This window comes from Rhinoraja longicauda, chromosome 7, assembly GCF_053455715.1.
Source record: "Rhinoraja longicauda isolate Sanriku21f chromosome 7, sRhiLon1.1, whole genome shotgun sequence".
Classification (NCBI taxonomy): Eukaryota; Metazoa; Chordata; class Chondrichthyes; order Rajiformes; family Arhynchobatidae; genus Rhinoraja; species Rhinoraja longicauda.
Genome location: NC_135959.1, coordinates 14,140,350 through 14,161,301, shown reverse-complemented (window position 1 = coordinate 14,161,301; position 20,952 = coordinate 14,140,350). Strand labels below are relative to the sequence as shown.

At 40.0% G+C, this 20,952-nt stretch overlaps 1 protein-coding gene across 9 annotated transcripts in view; it reads left to right on the top strand.

Moving 5' to 3' along the window:
* The window catches only part of LOC144595094 (inositol polyphosphate-4-phosphatase type I A-like), a 136,706-nt gene extending 119,206 nt beyond the window's left edge, over positions 1 to 17,500 (top strand). For 6 of the 9 annotated variants that reach the window (XM_078402132.1, XM_078402130.1, XM_078402127.1 and 3 more), the window contains 3 exons: positions 802 to 914; positions 4,844 to 4,998; positions 13,074 to 14,914. In XM_078402132.1, coding sequence (XP_078258258.1) covers positions 802 to 914; positions 4,844 to 4,998; positions 13,074 to 13,254 — 449 coding nt within the window. In that variant the 3' untranslated portion in view covers positions 13,255 to 14,914. The other 3 variants (XM_078402131.1, XM_078402137.1, XM_078402136.1) reach the window with 1 other exon arrangement.
* Positions 17,501 to 20,952: the final 3,452 nt, after the last annotated feature.

The window sequence follows — 20,952 nt, the reverse complement described above, 5'->3', positions numbered from 1 at the left end:
CTGTCATATGAGGAAAGATTGGAAAGACTGGGCTTATATTCACTGGAATTTAGAAGGATGAGAGGGGATCTTACAGAAACATATAAAATTATAAAAGGACTGGACAAGCTAGATGCAGGAAAAAATTTCCCAATGTTGGGGGAGTCCAGAACCAGGGGCCACAGTCTAAGAATAAAGGGGAGGCCATTTAAAACTGAGGTGAGAAGAAACTTTTTCACCCAGAGAGTTGTGAATTTGTGAAATTCTCTGCCACAGAAGGCAGTGGAGGCCAATTCACTGGATGAATTTAAAAGAGAGTTAGATAGAGCTCTAGGGGCTAGCGGAATCAAGGGATAAGGGGAGAAGGCATGCACGGGTTACTGATTGTGGATGATCAGCCATGATAATAATGCTGGCTTGAAGGGCCAGATGGCCTCCTCCTGCACCTATTTTCTATATTATCCTGGCAGATAAAATGTGCACACAATCACTCAGCTTAACACCATTTATAAACTCTTCTGTTGCATGGGAATCACCTTTTTTTATTCAAATCAGTGAATATTGATTAACATCTCTGAAAATATAACTGAATGGTGATTTCATTTATGCCATTGTGCTGTTTAATTGTACATATGAAATCTTCTATAAAAGTTGAAAATAATGGTTATTTATTTGGACTACAAAATTTAGAAAATAGTTATGCAGTTCAATTAATGTAAAGCTCTTATCACATCACTTCCCATAATGTAAATCAAACTCCATAATACCAAATGCTGCCCTGTTGCTGTTCTGTTTCTCTCTATAATCATTGTATTTCTTTAGGTCTACCTCGATCCCGGAGTCAGACATGTCTGCCTGAACTATTGAGATTTCTTGGCCAAAATGTCCACGCGAGGAAAAATAAAAATGTAGATATCCTTTGGCAAGCTGCTGAGGTAAGCAAAATTCTATTTGCTGTAATTTAGGTACCGTTATTATTTTTCCATAGAACAGTAAAAATGAAATATATTAGAAAGGCAAACACAGTTAGTTAACAGTTTCTACAAAAGAATATTGTTTCCAGCACAGGAACCTTTCCAAGTAAAATATCCAACTAATTATCTACACAATGCCAATAAGAGCATAGGACGTGGAGGCAGGTTATTCAGCTCCTCGTGCCTGCTTACCATTCAATAAGATCATGGTTGTTGTTTTCCTTCCTATTAAATATCATGACTAGAGCCAGGATTTTGCCATGTGCCTTTTCATGCCTTTTTTGATGATTTCAGCAAGATAATGCCTTTCTGACGATCGAGTGCCTAAATTACCCTTTTTTTGATGTATTAATGTAACTCACAAGAAAATTTCCACCACCGAGGCGAAACTAGGGGCGCCTCCGTCGGTCGTTCATTCATGGGTAGTGGACGAGGCCCCAGTCTTTTGCAGTCAGGCTGTAAGTGGGTCTTACGTGGTGATTGGAGGGGGGTGAGTGGGGAAGGGTCCAGTCTTTTCAAACTGGAGTCAGGCTGTGAGTAGGTGTGAAGTGTTAGGGGGGGAGGGGGTACCAAGGTTAAGTTTCTATTTATCGAACCTGCAGTAGAACTCGCTCAGGTCGTTGGTCAGCTGACGATTGTCGAAGGAGCGGGGGGATTTCCTCTTGTAGCTTGTGATTTCTTGCAAGCCCTTCCAAACTGAAGAAGAGGCATTAGCTGAGAATTTGCTCCTCAACTTCTCAGAGTGCCTTTCCTTGGCAGTTCTGATTCCTCTTCTCAGCTTGTACTTGGCCTACCTGCAGAGGTCTGCATCCCCGCTCCTGTAGGATCTACCCCTGCAAGGGTCAAAATGCCTAAAGTCAAGTCAACGCCTTGTAAAAAACTGAACGATTTGGTGAGAGTGTATGGGAGTGATATATTCTCTACAGACAACTAACTGTGTGCTATTTTGCAAAGCATGTGAGAAAGCAGTGAATCATGAGAAGAAATATTTTGTCTCGCAGCATGTACAGATTGCTAAACACAAGTCGGCAATTGAGAAACTGAAGGCGGGAAATACGCAGGCTTGCCTCACTACATTTAATGCTGGCTCCAGTCGCAAATCTGAGTTTGAGTGATCTGTGCAAGGCATTCTTGATGCTGGAATTCCACTGTGGAAATTGGAAAACAAATCTCTCAGAGGGTTTTTAGAGAAATACACAGAATTGTGCAGTAAATTAGAGACGAAGTTGCATGCAACAAAATATGGATCTCAATAGACAAGGCAACAGATGCAGTGGGGAGATACGTTGCCAACGTGGTCATCGGTACATTGGAGGCAGGTCAACCATCAAAGGAGTATTTGTTGACATCGGAAGTATTAGAGAAGTCAAACAGGTCAACTATTGCTCAGTTGTTTACATCTTCACTTACTGTCCTTTGGCCAGAAGGTATAAAACACGAGAATGTTCTTCTGTTTGTTACTGATGCAGCTCCCTACATGAAAAAAGCTGCTTGTGCTCTTAAAGTTTTATTTCCCAAAATGTTGCATTTGACATGCTTAGCTCACTGACTCCGTAGAATTTCCGAGCACATACGTAGCTTATTTCCAAATGTAGATCGCCTAGTTTCCAATGATAAGAAAATCCTCCTCAAAACAGTTGTTCAAGGAAATAGCACCCCAAATTCCGCTACCTCCTCAGCCCATTTTGACTAGGTGGGGTACATGGCTCTCTGCTGTACTCTACTATGCTGCAAATTTTGAAAAGATTAAAGAAATCGTCCACTGTTTTGAAGAAGAAGAATCTGCTGCAGTCAGGATTGTCAGTGAAATCATGCAGAAAAAGTCCCTCCACCGCAATCTTGTGGTTATTGCTTCCAATTTTGCAAACTTCCCACAAGCTATCACTTCCCTTGAGAAACGTTGCGAAACATTAGTGAATAACTTGCAGGTTTTGAACAAAGTAACTGACGATATTCGTAAAGTTCCTGGCGATGTAGGTAAAGACATACAAGGAAAATGAGAGAGAGTAATTTTAGGTAACAAAGATTTTGAAGAAATACAAAACATAGCTAAAGTTCTCAAAGGTAGTTGTTATGCACAAGATATCGACAGGAACATAGAGTCTGTAGCTTGTTTCGGGTATACACCAGTGACCTCAGCTGGGGTAGAAAGAAGTTTTTCACAACAGAAGCATATTCTGTCTGACAGATAGCATAGTTTAACACCAGATAATTTGAAAGAAAAGCTAGTAATTATGTGCAACCAGGCAACTTTGGTCATTTAATGTAGTATACCTTTATATTATCATTTTTAACCATATTTTGGTGGTGGAAATACATGCCTTTTTGTGTCAATAAATGCCTTTTTCGTGCCTTTTTTGTAATTTTATTATGCCTATTTGCCTGCCTATTTTAGAGATTTTTAGCGCCTAAACATCCTGGCTCTAATCATGACTAATGATCTACACAATACCAACATGACGTGGAGGCAGGTTATTCAGCTCCTCGTGCCTGCTTACCATTCAATAAGGTCATGGTTGTTGTTTCCCTTCCTTAGTCAATATTATGACTAATGATCTACACAATGTAAATAAGAGCATCAACCCCAGAGGCAAGTTATTCAGCTCCTCGTGCCTGCTTACCATTCAATAAGATGATGGTAGACACAAAATGCTGGATTAACAGTGGGACAGGCAGCATCTCTGGAGAGAAGGAATGGGTGACGTGTCAGGTTGAGACCCTTCTTCAGACTAGTCTGAAGAAGGGTCGCAACTTGAAACGTCACCCATTCCTTCTCTCCAGAAATGCTGCCTATCCCGCTGAGTTACTTCAGCATTTTGTTTTTATCCTCCTGCATCTGCGGTTCCTTCCAAAACAATAAGATCAAAGTGGTTGTTTTATCTCTGACTAAAGAAATTCCTCCTCATTACCTTTCAACGTCTTTTTATTCTGTGGCTATGGCCTCTGCTCCTAGACACTCACTGACTTGAGTACAAGGTTGAGATATCTTTATCCTATTACATTTGGCCCTGATCAGGCCACAACTGGAAAATTGTGTGGGGGTCCTAATTGAGGAATCAAGGAATATGGCATTCACCATCAGCACTCATGCCATATTCCTTGATTTCCTTAATATCTAAGAATCAATCAACTTCTCTGTATATATTGAGTCATTGAATTTCCACAGTCCTCTTGGGTAGGAAATTCCAATGATTCACTATCCTCTAGATGAAGAAGTCCCTTCTTGTCTGTCCTGAATGGTTAACCCCTTATTTTAAGAGATTCCCCCTGGTTCTGAGAACCTCAACCAAGGGAAACATCAATCCTGCATTTAACCTGTAAAACCCAGTATGTTTCAATGTGACTGCACTTCAATCTTCCAAACCCCTGAGAAGATAGGCCCAGTCCGCTTAAACATTCTTTCATTGATGAACTGCTGTCCCGGGAATCAACATGATGAGCCTTCATTACACTTCCTCAATTAGGACCCCCACACAATTTTCCAGTTGTGGCCTGATCGGGGCCAAATGTAATAGGATAAAGGTATCTCAACCTTGTACTCAAGTCAGTGAGTGTCTAGGAGCAGAGGCCGTAGCCACAGAATAAAAAGACGTTGAAAGGTAATGAGGAGGAATTTCTTTAGTCAGAGGGTGGTGAATCTGTGGTGGCCAAGTCAATGGATATTTTTAGATTGACAGATTCTTAATTATTAAAGGTGGCAGGTTGTGGGGCGAAGGTAGGAGAATGGGGTTGAGAGAGAAAGATAGATCAGCCATGATTGAATGGCAGAGTAGACCCGATGGGCCGAATGGCCTAATTCTGCTCGGGAACCTATGAACTTATAAATGAGTTTATTTTGACAGCTGTAGTATTAATCTTCTAGCACAATTTTTATTTCATTTTATGTTCAGATTTGTCGTAGATTAAATGGTGTTCGATTTACAAGCTGTAAAAGTGCCAAGGACCGGACAGCCATGTCAATTACCCTGGAACAGTGCCTGATCTTGCAGCATGAGCATGGCATGGCTCCCCAAGTCTTCACACAAGCCCTCGACTGCATGAGGAGGTAAGCCTTCCATTTTTGGCAAGCCATTCAGGGCTGCACATGTTAATTGTGGAAAGAAGCAAACTGCAGAAAGGTTGTGCCTCATTAATGTAAAGATTTATAAATTGGTTTGCAGTGAGCTGCCCTGGGGAAGGAAGTCTGGCAAACTGTAGCGCTGTACAGATGTAAGGAACTGCAGATGCTGATTTTTTTTTTAAAGGACACAAAGTGCTGGAGTAACTCAGCGGGTCAGGCAGCATCTCTGGAGAACGTAGATAGGTAATGTTTTGGGTCAGGACCCTTCAGTCTGAATTGAGTTACTCCAGCAGTTTGTGTCTAAAACTGTAGCACTTGTTTTTTGAATAATAATGTTGGGTCAGTAAAACACCTTGATGTATGTAGGCGGTTGACGTAAGTGATTGAGATGGTGTGACTAGTTTTATCAGCTTTGGATAAGTTTGCAGCAGTAACTAAAACTTACTCACTGTCTTGCTTTCACCATCTAACAAAAGGATGTCTTCAACATAATCTGAGTTTCTCCACGCCTGTGGTGCCCCTCAAATGGCCTATCAGTTCCATCGTGCTACTCATCACTAAACCTACACAACACTGCCTGCTTCCGAATTTATTTGGATGTGACAGCCTCTTAGCCTTAGTTTTCCCACTTTTCTCCTTAATTATATCCTTTATCCTCTTACCCCAGCTCCACCCTTTCACATCTTCATGGATAGTTATTGAACAGTGCAGGAAAATAACTGCAGATGCTGGTACAAATCGAAGGTATCACAAAATGCTGGAGTAACTCAGGGGGTCAGGCAGCATCTACGGAGAGAAGGAATTGGTGACGTTTCGGGTCGAGACACCTTCTTCAGACTGATGTCGGGAGGGGGCAGGACAAAGAAAGGATGTAGTTGGAGACAGGAAGACAGTGGGAGAACTGGGAAGGGGGAGGGGAAAGAAAGGGACAGAGGAGCTATCTAAAGTTAGATAAATCAATGTTCATACTGCTGGGGTGTAAGCTGCCCAAGCGAAATATGAGATGCTGTTCCTCCAATTTGCGGTGGGCCTCACTATGGCACTGGAGGAGGCCCATGACTGAAAGGTCAGACTGGGAGTGGGAGGGGGAGTTGAAGTGCTGAACCACCAAGAGATCAGGTTGGTTAAGGCGGACTGAGCGAAGGTGTTGAGTGAAACGATCGCCGAGCCTGCGTTTGGTGTCGCCGATGTAGAGAAGTTGACATCGGAAACAGCGGATTCAATAGATGAGGTTGGAGGAGGTGCAAGTGAACCTCTGCCTCACCTGGAAAGACTGTTTGGGTCCTTGGATGAAGTCGAGGGGGGGCGGTTGCAGGCGAAAGTACCTGGGGAGGGGGTGATTTGGGTGGGAAGGGATGAGTGGACCAGGGAGTTACGTAGGGAACGGTTTCTGCGGAAAGCAGAAAGGGGAGGAGATGGGAAGATGCGGCCGGTAGTGGGATCCCATTGGAGGTGACGGAAATGTTGAAGGATAATTTGTGGATCAGTAACAAGCCAATTTTTCAAATGGAGATTATAAAGTTTCGATTGTGTTTTGAAAAGTTTGAATGCGCCACAAATGAAGAAGCTAAACACAAAATTACTAAACCAGATTTGAAAATATATTTAGCTTTCAGGCAACAAGATGTAGTGGAAATTTCAAGTGCCATCTCAGTCTCAACAGTAGAAGATCATGGTTGCTGAGATATTGGTTAGTGTTCTGCAGTGTTCAAGAGGCTGATATTCAAGAGCCTCTGAAGAAACTGCTCTTGAACCTGCTGTTCAGTTTTCAGGCACCTGTACCACCTTCCAGCTGGTTGACCAAAATGAAGGCATGGTAAAGGTGGTTTGGATCTTGGATAATGTATCCTCTCTACTGTACGTTTGTAGAAGTTCATATGGAATATTTTGGCGACATACTGAATTTCCTCAATCTTCCAAAGAAGTAGGTGAGCTTTGTGATTGTATCAATGTGCTGACCCCAATACAAATCTTCCATAGTCATCCAGTCAATGAAGCCAAGTTTATGAATCCCTGGCTCTCCCTTCCTGAAGGCAGCAATCAGTTCCTTGGTCTTGCTAACATTGAGAGCAAGACTGTTGTTCTGGCACCATTCAATTGGCATCTAGAAGGTTAACAATGAATCAAGGGCACGATAGGCAATTGACTTGAAGGGATGAAACAGAGAGTGTCGGTAGAGGAGTGGTTTACACATTGGAGGTCTGTTAACAAGTGCTGTACCAAAGGGATCAGTGGTGGGCCCACTACCCACTATATTAAGGTTTTGGATGTGAATGTAGGTGGCATGGTTGGTAAATTTGTGGTTAACACTAGTAATATTGATAGTATAGTGTACAGTGAAGGTGGTTATTTATGACTGCAAGTGGGCCAAGAAATAGCAGATGTAGTTTAATTCAGATAAATATGGTGTTGCATTTTGCAGCTGTGTAAGATATTGGTTAGACTACATTTGGAGCACTATATACAGTTCTGGATGCTCTGCTATAGGATGTATGTCATTAAATTGAAAAGGGTACCAAAAAAAGATTAACAATGATGTCACTGAGTCTGCAGGGTTTGAGCTATAAGGAGAGTTTGGATAGGCCGGGTCTGATTCCTGGAGAACATTTTGATGATTCAAGATTCAAGATTCAAGATTCAAGATATCTTGAATCTTGAATCTTGAATCATCAAAATGTTCTCCAGGAATCAGACCCGGCCTATCCAAACTCTCCTTATAGCTCAAACCCTGCAGACTCAGTGACATCATTGTTAATCTTTTTTTGGTAATCTTTTTTTAAGGTTTTAGTGGTGATAACTTAAATAAAATTAAAGATACTAGCAATTCGGCTAAATCATTATTTCAACTCCTCAAATCTGATCATAGAGTCATACGGCATGGAAATGTGGACACATTTCAATTTTGCCCACACCAACCAATATGTCCCATCGACACTAGTCCCACCTGCCTGCGTTTGGCCCATATCCTTCTAAACTTATGCTATCCATGTACCTGTCTAAATGTTTCTTAAACCTGCCTCAACTACTTCCTCTGGCAACTCATTCCATACACCCTTTGTGTAAAAAACAATTTACCCCTTGGGTTCCTAATCTGTGGAGTTCAGACTTGCCATACCTCAGACTTTTAGTTTTGAATTACCTAAACTGCAGATGAGATCAGAAAGGTGTACATGAATTCAAAATACAATGTGCTCATCTGAAACTCAATACCTATTACCTCTAAATTCAGATTCTTGATAAGACAATATAGATATCATTCATTGAAAAGCCTCCGAGCCCTCTGCCATCCAGCCACAGAGTGTGGATTTTATTGGTACTTCCTCCGAACTCAATTCTTTAATTAATACTGGTGTTGGTCTGACAAGCTGCAAGAAACGTGAAATGATCACCTGATACCTTTTAAGATGTCTGCTTCTTTATGCCCACAAAAATAGTTTAAGTATGCAACCAACCCAACTGTTAAAGTTTCAGAACCAGCCAAGCCAATTCTTGGAAGCTATTCAAACAATGAATCTTTTTGTTTGGCTTTAAATTACATTAAGTACAATCATTGACAAAGACAGATCCCTTTTTGATTAAAAAATCATCCTGCCCTATTTAATTGACTCTTTATCTATCATCACCACCCCACCTGTTATTCCCATAAATATCAATGTCATCCCTCAGATCTGCAATGAGATCTCCATGTATGTTTCAATGTAATTGGTTGTAAGGAAATGAAAAGGATTTGAGGGTACTATAGGTTGCCTGTGTTGTGCGACAAGCATGTTTTATTCCTATGGAAAGCAGTATCCACCTGGAGATTTATTCATTATGTACCTGCAGCTTTGCCTTTGTTCATACCTATTACACATTTCCACGACCAATGTAGGATCACTGATTTCACAATGATTTGCCGAGTCCAGTAGTAGCATTTAAGACTTTTTATTCAGGCACAACGGTTATACGGCATTAGAGCAAAGCATTAAAATATCTGCAGACCTTAACTAAAAACTGAACATATCATAACTAACAAAACAAAGAAACTATGGTGTTGCAACTAAAAGACTCATGGCTGAACATGACTAGCAGACATAAGACACGGGACATTCCACTCCCAGCGTTCACACTGAAAAAACTGCTGAAAAACAGGCTTCATTATCTATTGAGAATGATTGGGATACATCAAGCACCTCACACCATGAATGGGCCATTGTTCATTGTTCTGTCCAGGCTCCTGTCAATTGTAATCTTGAGTTCACAAGTTGTTCTTTGCTACCTTGTTTATCAAACCTGTTCCCAAGCAGTTAATGATCTCTTTTAATCAACTAATTCCATCAGTTCTCTGCAAGCCTCTGCAACCATGTTTTATAGGCAACTCATACCCATTAATGAATTGCTGGAAAATATAAGGGATTTTCAAGATTGTCCCTAAATGATAAAATTAGACCCAGCCTATCTAGTATCTTCTAATAACTGAAATATTCTTTTAAGCAATATCTTGGTGAATCTCCTCCTCAACCTCACCAGTGCAACCATGGCCTTCCTATGGCAACCGCACTGTGTGTATAGTACTTCAGTTTTTACCTAACCAATATTTTGTAAAATGGGGTCTGAACTTCCCAGCTCTTGTATTCTATTCCCTGGCTAACCAAGGCAAATATCCAGTATGCCTTCTTCACCACCTTTATCTACCTGTACTACCATATTCCAAACTCCTTGGTCTTGCTTACTGAGATTTTTTTTTCCTTAATCTTTCCCTAGGACTTGCCATCTATTGTGCACATCCTACTCTTGTTAGATCTCCCAAAGTGTATCATATCACACTTATCAGAAATAAATTTCAACATTACTTTACCCATCTTGCCAACGAATCAATATCATCATGCAGCTCAAGGGTATTTACTTCACTATATTGCTGAAAATATGCCCACTTACATTTTATGATTAGGTCTAATAATGCTTCCACTCTAGTAGGACTATCTGCTTGCTCAGATAGTTCATCTGGATGTATGTAAAAAAATTCCATCCTTCTATCTTTCACACTAAAGTGATCCCAGTTAATACAGTGTACCTCTGCTCTATGTAGAAGTTGCATTCCCAGAAAATCATCCATTAGGTGATGCTCCATGACTCTTTTACCATTTGTTCCCATTTTATAAGTAGGGATGACTTCCTATGGTAACTTTTTTTCTCAATAGTAACGGCTCCACAGGCATGCTGTCGATAGACAAAGTAATTCTGATTGTGTTATGGGCAGAAAAGAATGGGTGGTTGTTCTAATGAACCTGAAATGGATGTTGTGTAGGAAGGAACTGCAGATGCTGGTCCACACCGAAGATAGGCACAAAATGCTGGAGGAGCTCAGCAGGACAGGCAGGATCTGTGGATAGATGGAATGGGTGATGTTTCGGGTCGAGACCCTTCTTCAGATGTTGTGTTGTTTGATAAAGTATTGTTGTACTACTATCAATAGAAGAGATTGCCTTGACCGTTTCCAAAGCTTAGGTTTGATTCCAAAGCAAATGTGCAGTGTGTCTGGCCTTGGGTGAGTAACTAAATGTGCTGTTAATCAGAGCTGAACTGCAGCCTATATGAAATGAGGGATGAAATGTCCTAATGTGGTATGAGGTGAGTCTATATTCTTCGCATATGTGCGATTGACAAGTGTCTGGAATTCAATGGCCAAACGATACCCATTTGTAAGGGCACAGGAAGGAAAGGGAATGGGAATATGCTGCAGATCCATACATCAGAAGCATTGCTGTTTTAATGCAAATAACATTGCATATGTATCACACGCATACTTGTCTGCTTTAAGTAATATCAGTGCCATAATGTATTGTGGTAATATTGCGAAGGCAGAATGTTGGAAGCACTCTGGAAAGATGCTGCTCACTTCAGTGTTTCCAGCATTTTTTGTTTTCATTACAGATTTCCAATATCTGCAGTTTCTTCTTGACTTTTTATGAGAATAATGTGGATAGTTGGCCTCTGGACATTAGATCTCCTCCTTGATACCTGTCACAGAGAGAAATATAGCCTGGAAACAGGCCCTTCGGTCCAACTTGCCCATGCCGACCAAGATGCTCCATTTACACTAATTCCAGCTGCCTGCGTTTGGTCCATATCCGTCAACCTTTCCTATCCATGTACCAGAACTTCTGGTGCTTTCCACAGAATCATAGCGAGTTTGCAGTATGTATTTTAATTTTACTGAAGCATAACCAGGAGACTCGATAGCACCTCACAAGCATTCTCCAAGATACCCTTTACAAAGCTTAGTTTCAAAGTACTTACTCTGCAGCTCCACAAATCAGGAAAATCACCTCACGAATGAAAGGAAACAATGCAGACGATGATTAAATTATGATTGATAGGTGATGAATGCATGCAATTATTAAATTTCAAAGTAGGAACTACATTTTGCCTCATTATTTTTAACTTTCAATTGATTGAACCCAATGGGAAGTAGGCAAACTGGAATGTTTGGTTCAGATATAGTTTTGGTGTATCTGGCATTCTCTCCGTAAAACTCTTCTGCAGTTTGCTCATTTTCCTGTGCACAGCACCAGCAAAGTTGCTTGTTTCTCGTCCAACTAAACTATGTGAATGTGGCTAAAGCTCCAACGATGTCCAAGAGCTATTCCTTTTGATTTATATTCCTCATTTATGCGTTGTTCATCGATTTTTGCTTCATGTTTTGCAAATTTCAGGAACACAGAATCCTTTAAATATTTGTCAAGTATGATAAATGTCAACACTAAAGACATGTTAATTTGCTGTATAAGAAAGGATAAGAATTTAAATCACAGTAAATGATACTACACCAAATGATCAAACCCTGTTTGAACATTCAAGTTTTATAGTTAATTTTATTGTGTACCTTGTCTCAATGTTTCTGTAGTTTTCTTATCCTTTCTCTGTTTACCTGTTATTTAATCCTATCTCAACCAAATAGAGAGAAAATAACTGGTGATCTAAATTTCTCTACTAACCTTTACACTGATAAATAACTAAATAGATTAAAAATAAATCATTCATACTGCCATAGTTTTAAATATAGCTGTGATTTATAATTGGATTCTAACCTTCACAGATTTCCTCTGACAATTTACCTTAGTATCCTAAACATTGTGGAATAGTTAGTAATTCCCAGAACGAACTCACATGTGATGAAGATACCAGTCCTGTTCGACATATTATAACCCTAAGATTTACTCGACCAAGTTTGTTTGTGGAAACCGTAGAATTTATTTTCCTTTTGATGGTGAGAAAGGGTTAAATACAAGGATGGTTGTTCACGTTCAGTTTGCTTGTGCAATGTGAAGCATGGGGTGAGGCATGGCAATGCAGCATGTACTTGTCACATATGGACTGAACATGAGAGACCATTGGCATTCTTTCTGAATTTTCAACTTTTCTCTTTTTTTCCCCTTTTGTCACTCTTTCTCTTTCTAATGTGTTACTTTTGTCAATCTTATTTTCATTTGCTGGTTTTGGTGCCTCCTTCTGTAATTTCTATTTTGTACCCTTTGTACATCTGTACATAAACAAATCTCCTCTTTCCTCATTCTCTCTCTCTCTCTCTCTCTCTCTCTCTCTCTCTCTCTCTCTCTCTCTCTCTCTCTCTCTCTCTCTCTCTCTCTCTCTCTATCTTTCTCTCTCTGTCTCTCTCTCTCTCTGTCTCTCTCTGTCTCTCTCTCTCTCTCTCTCTCTCTCTCTCTCTGTCTCTCTCTCTTTCCTCTCTCTCTCTTTCCTCTCTCTGTCTCTTTCCTCTCTCTTTTTTTCTCTCTCTTTCTCTCTCTCTCTTTCTCTCTCTCTCTTTCTCTCTCTCTCTTTCTCTCTATCTCTCTTTCTCTCTATCTCTCTCTCTCTCTCTCTCTATCTCTTTCTCTCTATCTCTCTTTCTATCTCTCTCTCTCTCTATCTCTCTCTCACCCACCTGTTCCAAATACCTTTGCCTGTTCTTTTTTGCTGCGTTTGCTGCACGATTGTTTTGCTGCCTTTCCCCATCACCCACACCACCCCTCCCCCACCCGTCCCATTCTTGCCATCTCCTATATTTTCCCTTTTCGCAGCATTGGAACGCGGGAGGTAGTCACACAGAAGAACTTGAGTGGCTTGGTGCCCGTCCGTGAATGCAGGCTTGACCCCAATCTCCTTTATTCTATTCCTTTACTTGCTTTTAGCCCCAATCTAATGATTGTGTGGGTCTTTCTGAGTCTGGCGTATCTGCTGGCCAGATATCGATGCCAATGAAGAGAAGATTAAAAGCCATTCCTTTTATCCAAAAAAAAGTTTTTAAAAAAGGAGCTTAGTTACTTGTTTCTCAGAATCCGCTGAATGGAAGGATGTGCAATAGAATTGTCCACCATAAAATTTGCCTTACAAATGTCAACTTTACACTGTAATTTATGTATATATTTTACCATAGCTCAAGCCAGAGGATGTATGAAAGATTCTAACTAATGTGCACACTGAAACTCTTGTAAAGAAGTGTTTGACCAGTACCTCAAATTCTTGGAATAGATCCAAAATAAAAGGACTAAGCTAATATAGTGTATTTTCAAAAAAAACTATTTGACCCCCTCCCTACACTTTTTAGTGCAGTTATATCTTTCCTTTTAGATGTTGTGTGACTGTTCTATTGTAATGTTCTTTTTGTGTTGAGTTCTGAAACTGCTGTACTCTCTTGGAAGAGACCTCAAAAGTGGTAAATCCATTTTGGAACTGCTTGGCTGTACTTAAAATTGCATTCAAAATTATTTTGAAATATTATAACCTTTTAAAATGTGCGCTGGCCTTTTCTGGAATAATTTGTCTTGTAACTTGCATAAGAAATGCTTTGCCAGTTAAAAAGAAAATGTCTGTTCAGATGCCTGGCTAGGTATTACATGACAAAAACTTGCTTGTGTATACACAGGCATTTATTGTACTGCATTCTGCACTCTCTTATAGCACACCCATTTGGCCTGATACTAATGAGTAAATAAATAATATTTTCACTTTGATTTGACCCAGGGCTCTGGGAAAAGGGCAGGACAGTTGTATTCAATGGCTAACTCTTTCAGCTATTCAGTACGATGGGTTGAATGAGCTCTGACTACGTTGTTTGATGTTACTGAATGCCCCAGTCCTACATTTCTTTAAATCATTTAATACAATCCCATTTATGAAACTAATGATATCCAATATTGCTGTACACATTCTGGATGTGGACAAGGGTGCGCTGATATTTGAAATGGAATCCCTTCCATCCATTTTTTTGTTACCATATTGACTGCATTCCTGGGTGTGTTTGCTAAGTAGTAATCAGAAATGCCCAAACTGCATATTTTTCCCACTTCCTCAGGCTAACACTATTACTGAACACCCCTCATGCCTTTTCACTTCAGCATGAACTGAAGCTCAATCCTGAAGCTTGATCCATACATTTTCTCATCCAGTGTGAAGTGCACTTCAAAATCAGCTCCTCGCTGCATGAAAGTCGGCTGTTGCTCACTCCTGGCAGCTCTGCCCCTTTCAGGGTCTTTGTGCTTAAGACTGCCACTACTTCAAAGTGTTACGTAGAAATCAGCAACCTGGAAGCATTGATAGTTTTTATATATTTTAATTGCCAAACCATAATATGTGCAGTGGACACAAGTATTTGATGCCAATCCAGGCCATTGATGTGACTCTGAATAGAAATGATTTTGGGTGTGTTATAATGACCTGACCTGAATCAATCTTTTTTACACGACTGCAAACATGAACAATCTACTCCTGGTCTGTGAAGCGTGTATTGTGTAATCTCATTGCTCACCATTCATATGCCTCATTATTAACCAAATGCTCACCCTGCCATTGTCTTAAAGGTCTTTTCTTTTGTATCATTCTATATCATTTTTTGCTGCTATCATTCTCTGTACTTGTTTCTTCTCCAGTGAGGGATGTCGCCGAGAAAACACCATGAAGAATGTTGGATGTCGCAAGTACGCATTTAACACTCTACAGTTGAAGGCTTTTCCAAAACATTACAGGCCACCAGAAGGAACCTTTGGAAAAGTCGACAGTTAAAATTAGGAAATAAGACCTTAACCAAATGTGACTCCTGTGAATGACTACTCGTTTATAGTGATAGCTGTGGGGATTTTTACATTGAAATGTGTATAGTGAACATAGCTGTCAACCAAAAAAAAGTAGTTCGTTGAACAGTTAAATGTTTCTTGAAGATGCAAATGTTCTGCAAAATCGCCCAAATTGGTCTATTTCCACTATAAATGTAGAGCATGCTCTTTCAGCTAGTTTGTCAAGATATACTATAATACACGATAGAGTAGATTGTGGGGGTACTATTTTAAAGCAATCTGCATTTTTTAAAAAACCAAGTAGAATTACACCAGAATATGGAAGGTCCTTCCACTACTAAATGTTATCAGTACAGTCTGGCTGGGTGGTTAGTGCATTGTCTGGAGTTGGGTCTAAACTATTGCAACTGCATCCTCATATCAGACTAGAGACTTGGCTTTATGTTTTAAAGAACAAGGGGTGCTTATTTCGAAGATGTGCTGGTTTTGGGGGCAGACAGTAAAATATTTGCTTGGCCTTCCCATTTTACTGACAGATGCAACGTTGATGTGGCTTTCCGTTAGACTACCTGAGTCACAACAATAACTCCAGCTTTACAGTATATCCATACCTGCTTTTTATTCAAAGCAGTAGAAGTACAGGATCAATAATCTTTTGTAGGAAGTGGGTGTTGTACAGTCAGAGATAGAAACAAGCTTTACTCCTCAAAGCATTGTTTTTGTAAGAAATGTGAACGCAGAAAGAGTAAAGGGAAGTTTTCTCCAATAATGCAAAATCTTAATTGAATTAAGAATGTTTGTGAGGAAAGTCATGGGTGAGAAACTACCATGCAACTCATTGGCACTCATTTCTCTACCTCACCCAGCTTGCTTCACTTTAGCAACATACGGATTTGCTTTACATGTTTTGTCACCATTCCAGATACTGTAACCAGGTACCTTTACACTTGCTGTTGCGCAAAACGCATTGCGATCCAAGTTGCCTAATCTTGTGCTAACAAACCATGTTATCTCACGTCCTTTTTCACATGCTCTTGTACAAAATGCTACCTTTGCATTTTTTTTTGTTGCTTTGCAATGACATTGTATTCTTTTTATCATAACCCCAGTTTAAAAAAATGATCCCAACTGCCAACAAAGGAATGGAGGTAAACCTTATTGGAAACTATTGGATTAAACATATCTTTTGGTCAAATGAATGTATTTCCATGAACTTGGTTTATTTTTGACCAAATCTTCATGGGTTTTTTTTTTTGTTTCCTTGCATAAAGAATATTCTTGACTACCTTCGAGCTATGTGGGGTAGTCTAAATGCACAACATGTAGATCAATAGAGTTGTAAACTTTTTAAAAAATAGTTCCGAAAATTAGTTTGATCCCTAGCATCCAGAATGCAGTACATATCTGCCAGTCTGCAGTACATATCTGCCAGTCTGCAGTACATATCTGCCAGTCTGCTAGCAATTGTACACTTTCCAAGTCCTTCTGCAGTTTATTTGCAATTAGACAATATATAGGATTTAAAGATTTTTAATTTTACTTTTAAATGCACATACCTGCATTAAAGCACTTAAGTAACAGTGGGCTCTTGTATGTAACCCCCCCGGTAAATCAAGTGAAATGCATTTTTATTATTCTGTTACTTTTGAGGAAATTATGCATGGATTTTATTTATAAGGTTTACAAAGTTTTTAACCTTTTTATATAAAATAAATTCATTGCTGTTTTACAAGATGCAGAAGAAAGTTGGCACTGAAAGTAAAAGAAAACTGTCAAAGGAAATTGTTTAACTTTGCTGTTTCTGCTGCTCGGATTCCATTGCATATTAAGGTTTTCCACGCTCTATGCTGGGCGCAGAGTGCAAAAAAAGCCCAAAACAACCACTAGTTTTACTTGGAGGTGCAGATGAAATGCAGATATAGTTCCACTGAACCAATTTTCTTTGTTTTGACTTTGTTCGTGTCTTTTTCAAAACGGCAATTTGTGCAACATTGGAATCTTGTCTGAATTTCAAAGCATGCCAAATGTTATTCTGCTGAATAAAGATCGATCTTGCAAAACAGGAAGGACTGCACTTGAGAATATTGGTATAGATGAGGAAACTAAGTTGTATTTGTACACATTTGATTTGATTATGTTGTATTATACTAGCGAATCCTGTAAATTACCTGTGTATTCCATATCTTACTGTGAGATGCAGTTATGATTTTAAGTTGCACATTTTTTCATGTATATAATGTCTATGAAAATATCATTCGGTCCGAAAGTCTTTACATTTCACGTGACCTTTTGCCAATTTAATTTATGTTTTGCAGTATTCAAACTGTTAGATGTATCTTACCTGTGGGATTATTTTTGTTCCCTACAATCACATTAGACTCAAGTAAGTTGTATAATGTGCTTCTCACCTATGGTATGAAATATTAAAAAGGAAACTGACAAGTTGTTTGTCTTCAACTATGCTCCAAGTCTTTGTTTTATACACCAAGGTATTTCTTGATATAACTTTCTACTCTTTGAACTCTGAAAATATTTTAATGCCACATCAAAATATTTTAATGCCATATCAAGGAAAGATATCTTAAAAATAGATCACATCAAGCCTAGGGCGACACAGTGGCGCGGCGGTGGAGTTGCTATCTGAGAACGCCAGAGACCCGGGTTCGATCCAGATTACGGATGCTTTCGGTATGGAGTTTCTATGTTCCCTAGGTGCTGCGGTTTCCTCCCACACACCAAAGGCATACATGTTTGTAGGTTAATTGGCTTCAGTAAAACTTGAAAATGATCCCCAGCGTGTGAGATAGTGCTTGTGTACGGGGTGATCGCTGGTCGGCGCGGACTCGATGGGCCGAGGGGCGTGCTTCCTCGCTGTATCTCAATGACTAAAGCCAAAAACCAGGTTTGTTCGGAATTATCTGATCTCAGTTTGGACCATAGGTGAGGTATTGCAATAGGTGTTTTGAAAAAAATCACCATGGTTCCAATTCCAGGGGTAAATAGTTGTTATTTTTTGAGATTATCAATAAGTTTGCTTGTGGACAGACTTATTCCGGTCCTAAATAGCTCCAGCAGCAACGTTGGATCACCACAGAACAAGACTATGACTGACATCTGGCACTTCTTTGGACTAATTAAAGGCATTCTTAGCTTTATAGTGAACAAATTATATCAGTGAATACAGGAGTGCAGCAGTTTTTATAGATACGTTTACATCTTGAATAGTTTGCTTACTGACGATGATTCCATAAGATTTTTTCTGTTACACTAGCATTTGTGTGTGAGTGTTGTAGTTCGTGCCCTATGAACAGAATAGTCAGACAACCGGATTTGTTTAACCTCTTTATTCTACTTACCCAGGTGGGAGAGAGTCTAGAAACCGAAGCGTTTTGAAACGCTCAGGAAGCTAGTGTAGTCTCTCTCCCCGGATGCTAACAATTACACACATTTTATACCCTTAATAAATGTGCCAGTACATTTCCGTTGCTACCTTATATGGCAAGTTTTACAATGTCCTATAAATCTTTATGTGTCTTTCGGGACCTCCGTGTCCATCGTGACCTCTTCTTTCTTGGGTACAAAGGGCAGTCCATATGGCAAGATGTTCTTCTTAACACTTCAAAGCTTTGAGGCCAGTTGCTGATATCAGAGGATACGATCAGCCATAAACCGCGCTGCCATGCTGACAACAGGATGCCCCAAGAATAATCCGAGCTGGAGCTTTCACACCCCTTTTACACCCCTGCAATAAAACCCACATGGCTATATGCCGAATGTTCGCCCTTACATGAGTAGCAACATTAGATGTTGCTTCGGTATTAGGGCCGGGTATATTTTGCAGTTCAGAAATAAGCATTCAATCCCAATCCCCTACCCCATGCAAGAAGTGAGCTACAATCTCCGGCCATTTCTTCCCTCCCCGACTCAGACCTGCAGAAGGTAGCAATGTCCCCTTTGTGCACCTTGCTCAACGATTCATTGGATAAATCATAGAACACAGTAAAAGGCCCTTCAGCCCACACTCAGGCCGAGCATGAAGACAAGTTCAACTCAACTATGCACGGTATGCACTTTGTGAAATAAATCTTCTGACACCCTCAATAAGTTTCATTTCCTTCACCTTTGACTCGTTGTTTTATGTACTTTACTGCTATATGTGCTTGAATGAACTGAATTTATGATATGCCCTCATGCCTTCTGAGGTTTATTTGTTGGACTGAGCAATTGTCTTAATCTAATAAACATAGTCTTCTATCTCATATGTATCCAATATACTGCTGCAACTTTTCTATTCTAGTTTACTAAATGATCAGTCCATCTGCTTTTTGAGAAACTTGCATTACACACTAAGTGAAGACCACCAATGAGTGCAAAAATGATCTTAGAATGAATGGCATTAATGTGGCATGAGAAAGTGGACAAGGTTTATCTCTTAACCTAAAATTCCCAGGCTGTTTAGCTATTTAATTCTTAAGGAAACAGGTACATGGATATGGAGGGGTATGAATTGCTTGCGGGCTGAGGAGATTAGTTTAACTTGGCATCCTATTCAGCAGGGACATTGTGGGCCGTGGGCCTGTTCCTATGCTGTGTTCTATGTTTAAGTGATGCACAATCTTTAAGGAAGTATCTAGATGAATGTTAAGCTGTTAAACCAACTGCATTTTCCTTTTTTTTGAGGAAGGGTTCTGACGTCAAAGTCACCTATGCATGTTCTTCAGAGATGGTACCTGCCCTGCTGATTTACTCCAGCATGTTGTGTTGGTTCTTGAGTGTTTATTCTTGAGTCAGGTTATAAAGGGCAGGGAGATGGAGGTGAACATGGCAGGACAGGCAGCAGCTCTGGATAGAAGGAATGGGTGGCGTTTCGGGTCGAGAGCCTTCAGACTGAGGGTCGGCGAGAGGGAGACATAGAGACATGGAACGGTAAGGTGTGAAAACAAGAGATCATAGAGGACGAAGGGCAAGGAAACTAGGATGGATCATTGTTAGCTGAGGGGAAGGTGACAATGAGGCATACAATCAGTAAAATGTAATCAGGAGGTCAGAGAAACTAGTCGGAGAACTAGCATGGGGGACGGATGAAGAGAGAAAGCAAGGGTTACTTGAAATTAGAGAAGTCAATATACCGCTGGGATGTAAGCTACCCAAGTGAAATATGAGGTGCTGTTCCTACAATTTGTGTTGGGCCTCACTCGACAGTGGAGGAGGCCCAGGTCACTGGTTTGTGGAACGGGCATTTCACAACTCACATAGTTCAAATTGTCTTTGAGAAGGAATGGCCCTAATTTATGTGTTTTGAAAGCAAAATGTTGAAATTTAACAAATGTAGAAATATACTGGCAAATAGAGGAATTATCATTGCAATATATGTGCAAAGAGCTGCGACAAATTGCTTAAGGTGCGACACAACAGAATTGGCTTGACAGGAGGTCAGGTGATTGCCTGTTAGGCCAGTCATTAGAGGAGCCTGCAAGAGGCAGGGATGTCATTTGTGAAGAGGGCTCCATCGTGGTCATTTTTTATCAGATTTCAGTTTTAAATCTAACTTTGATGGAGTAGTTAAAGCCCATATAAAAGAATAGTGTACGTGCAGAAGGCATGCTTTCTGTGCTCTGCTTAATGGTTATTCCCACTTAGAGTTGTACAGCATGCCTTTGGCCCAACTCATCCATGCTGACCAAGATGGCCCGTCTGAGCTAATCCCATTTTCTCTAAGCTAGTCTCATTTGATTGATATAAATGAAAAAAGATCTATAAGTACATCATCTCTCCCCATCATCTACCCACTACATTCTTCAGTTTATTTCTAAAAGAATATTCATCAATGTAAGACCTTTTCATGTTCTCTAAATGCCCAATAGTAGTACCATGCAGAGAGAATTCT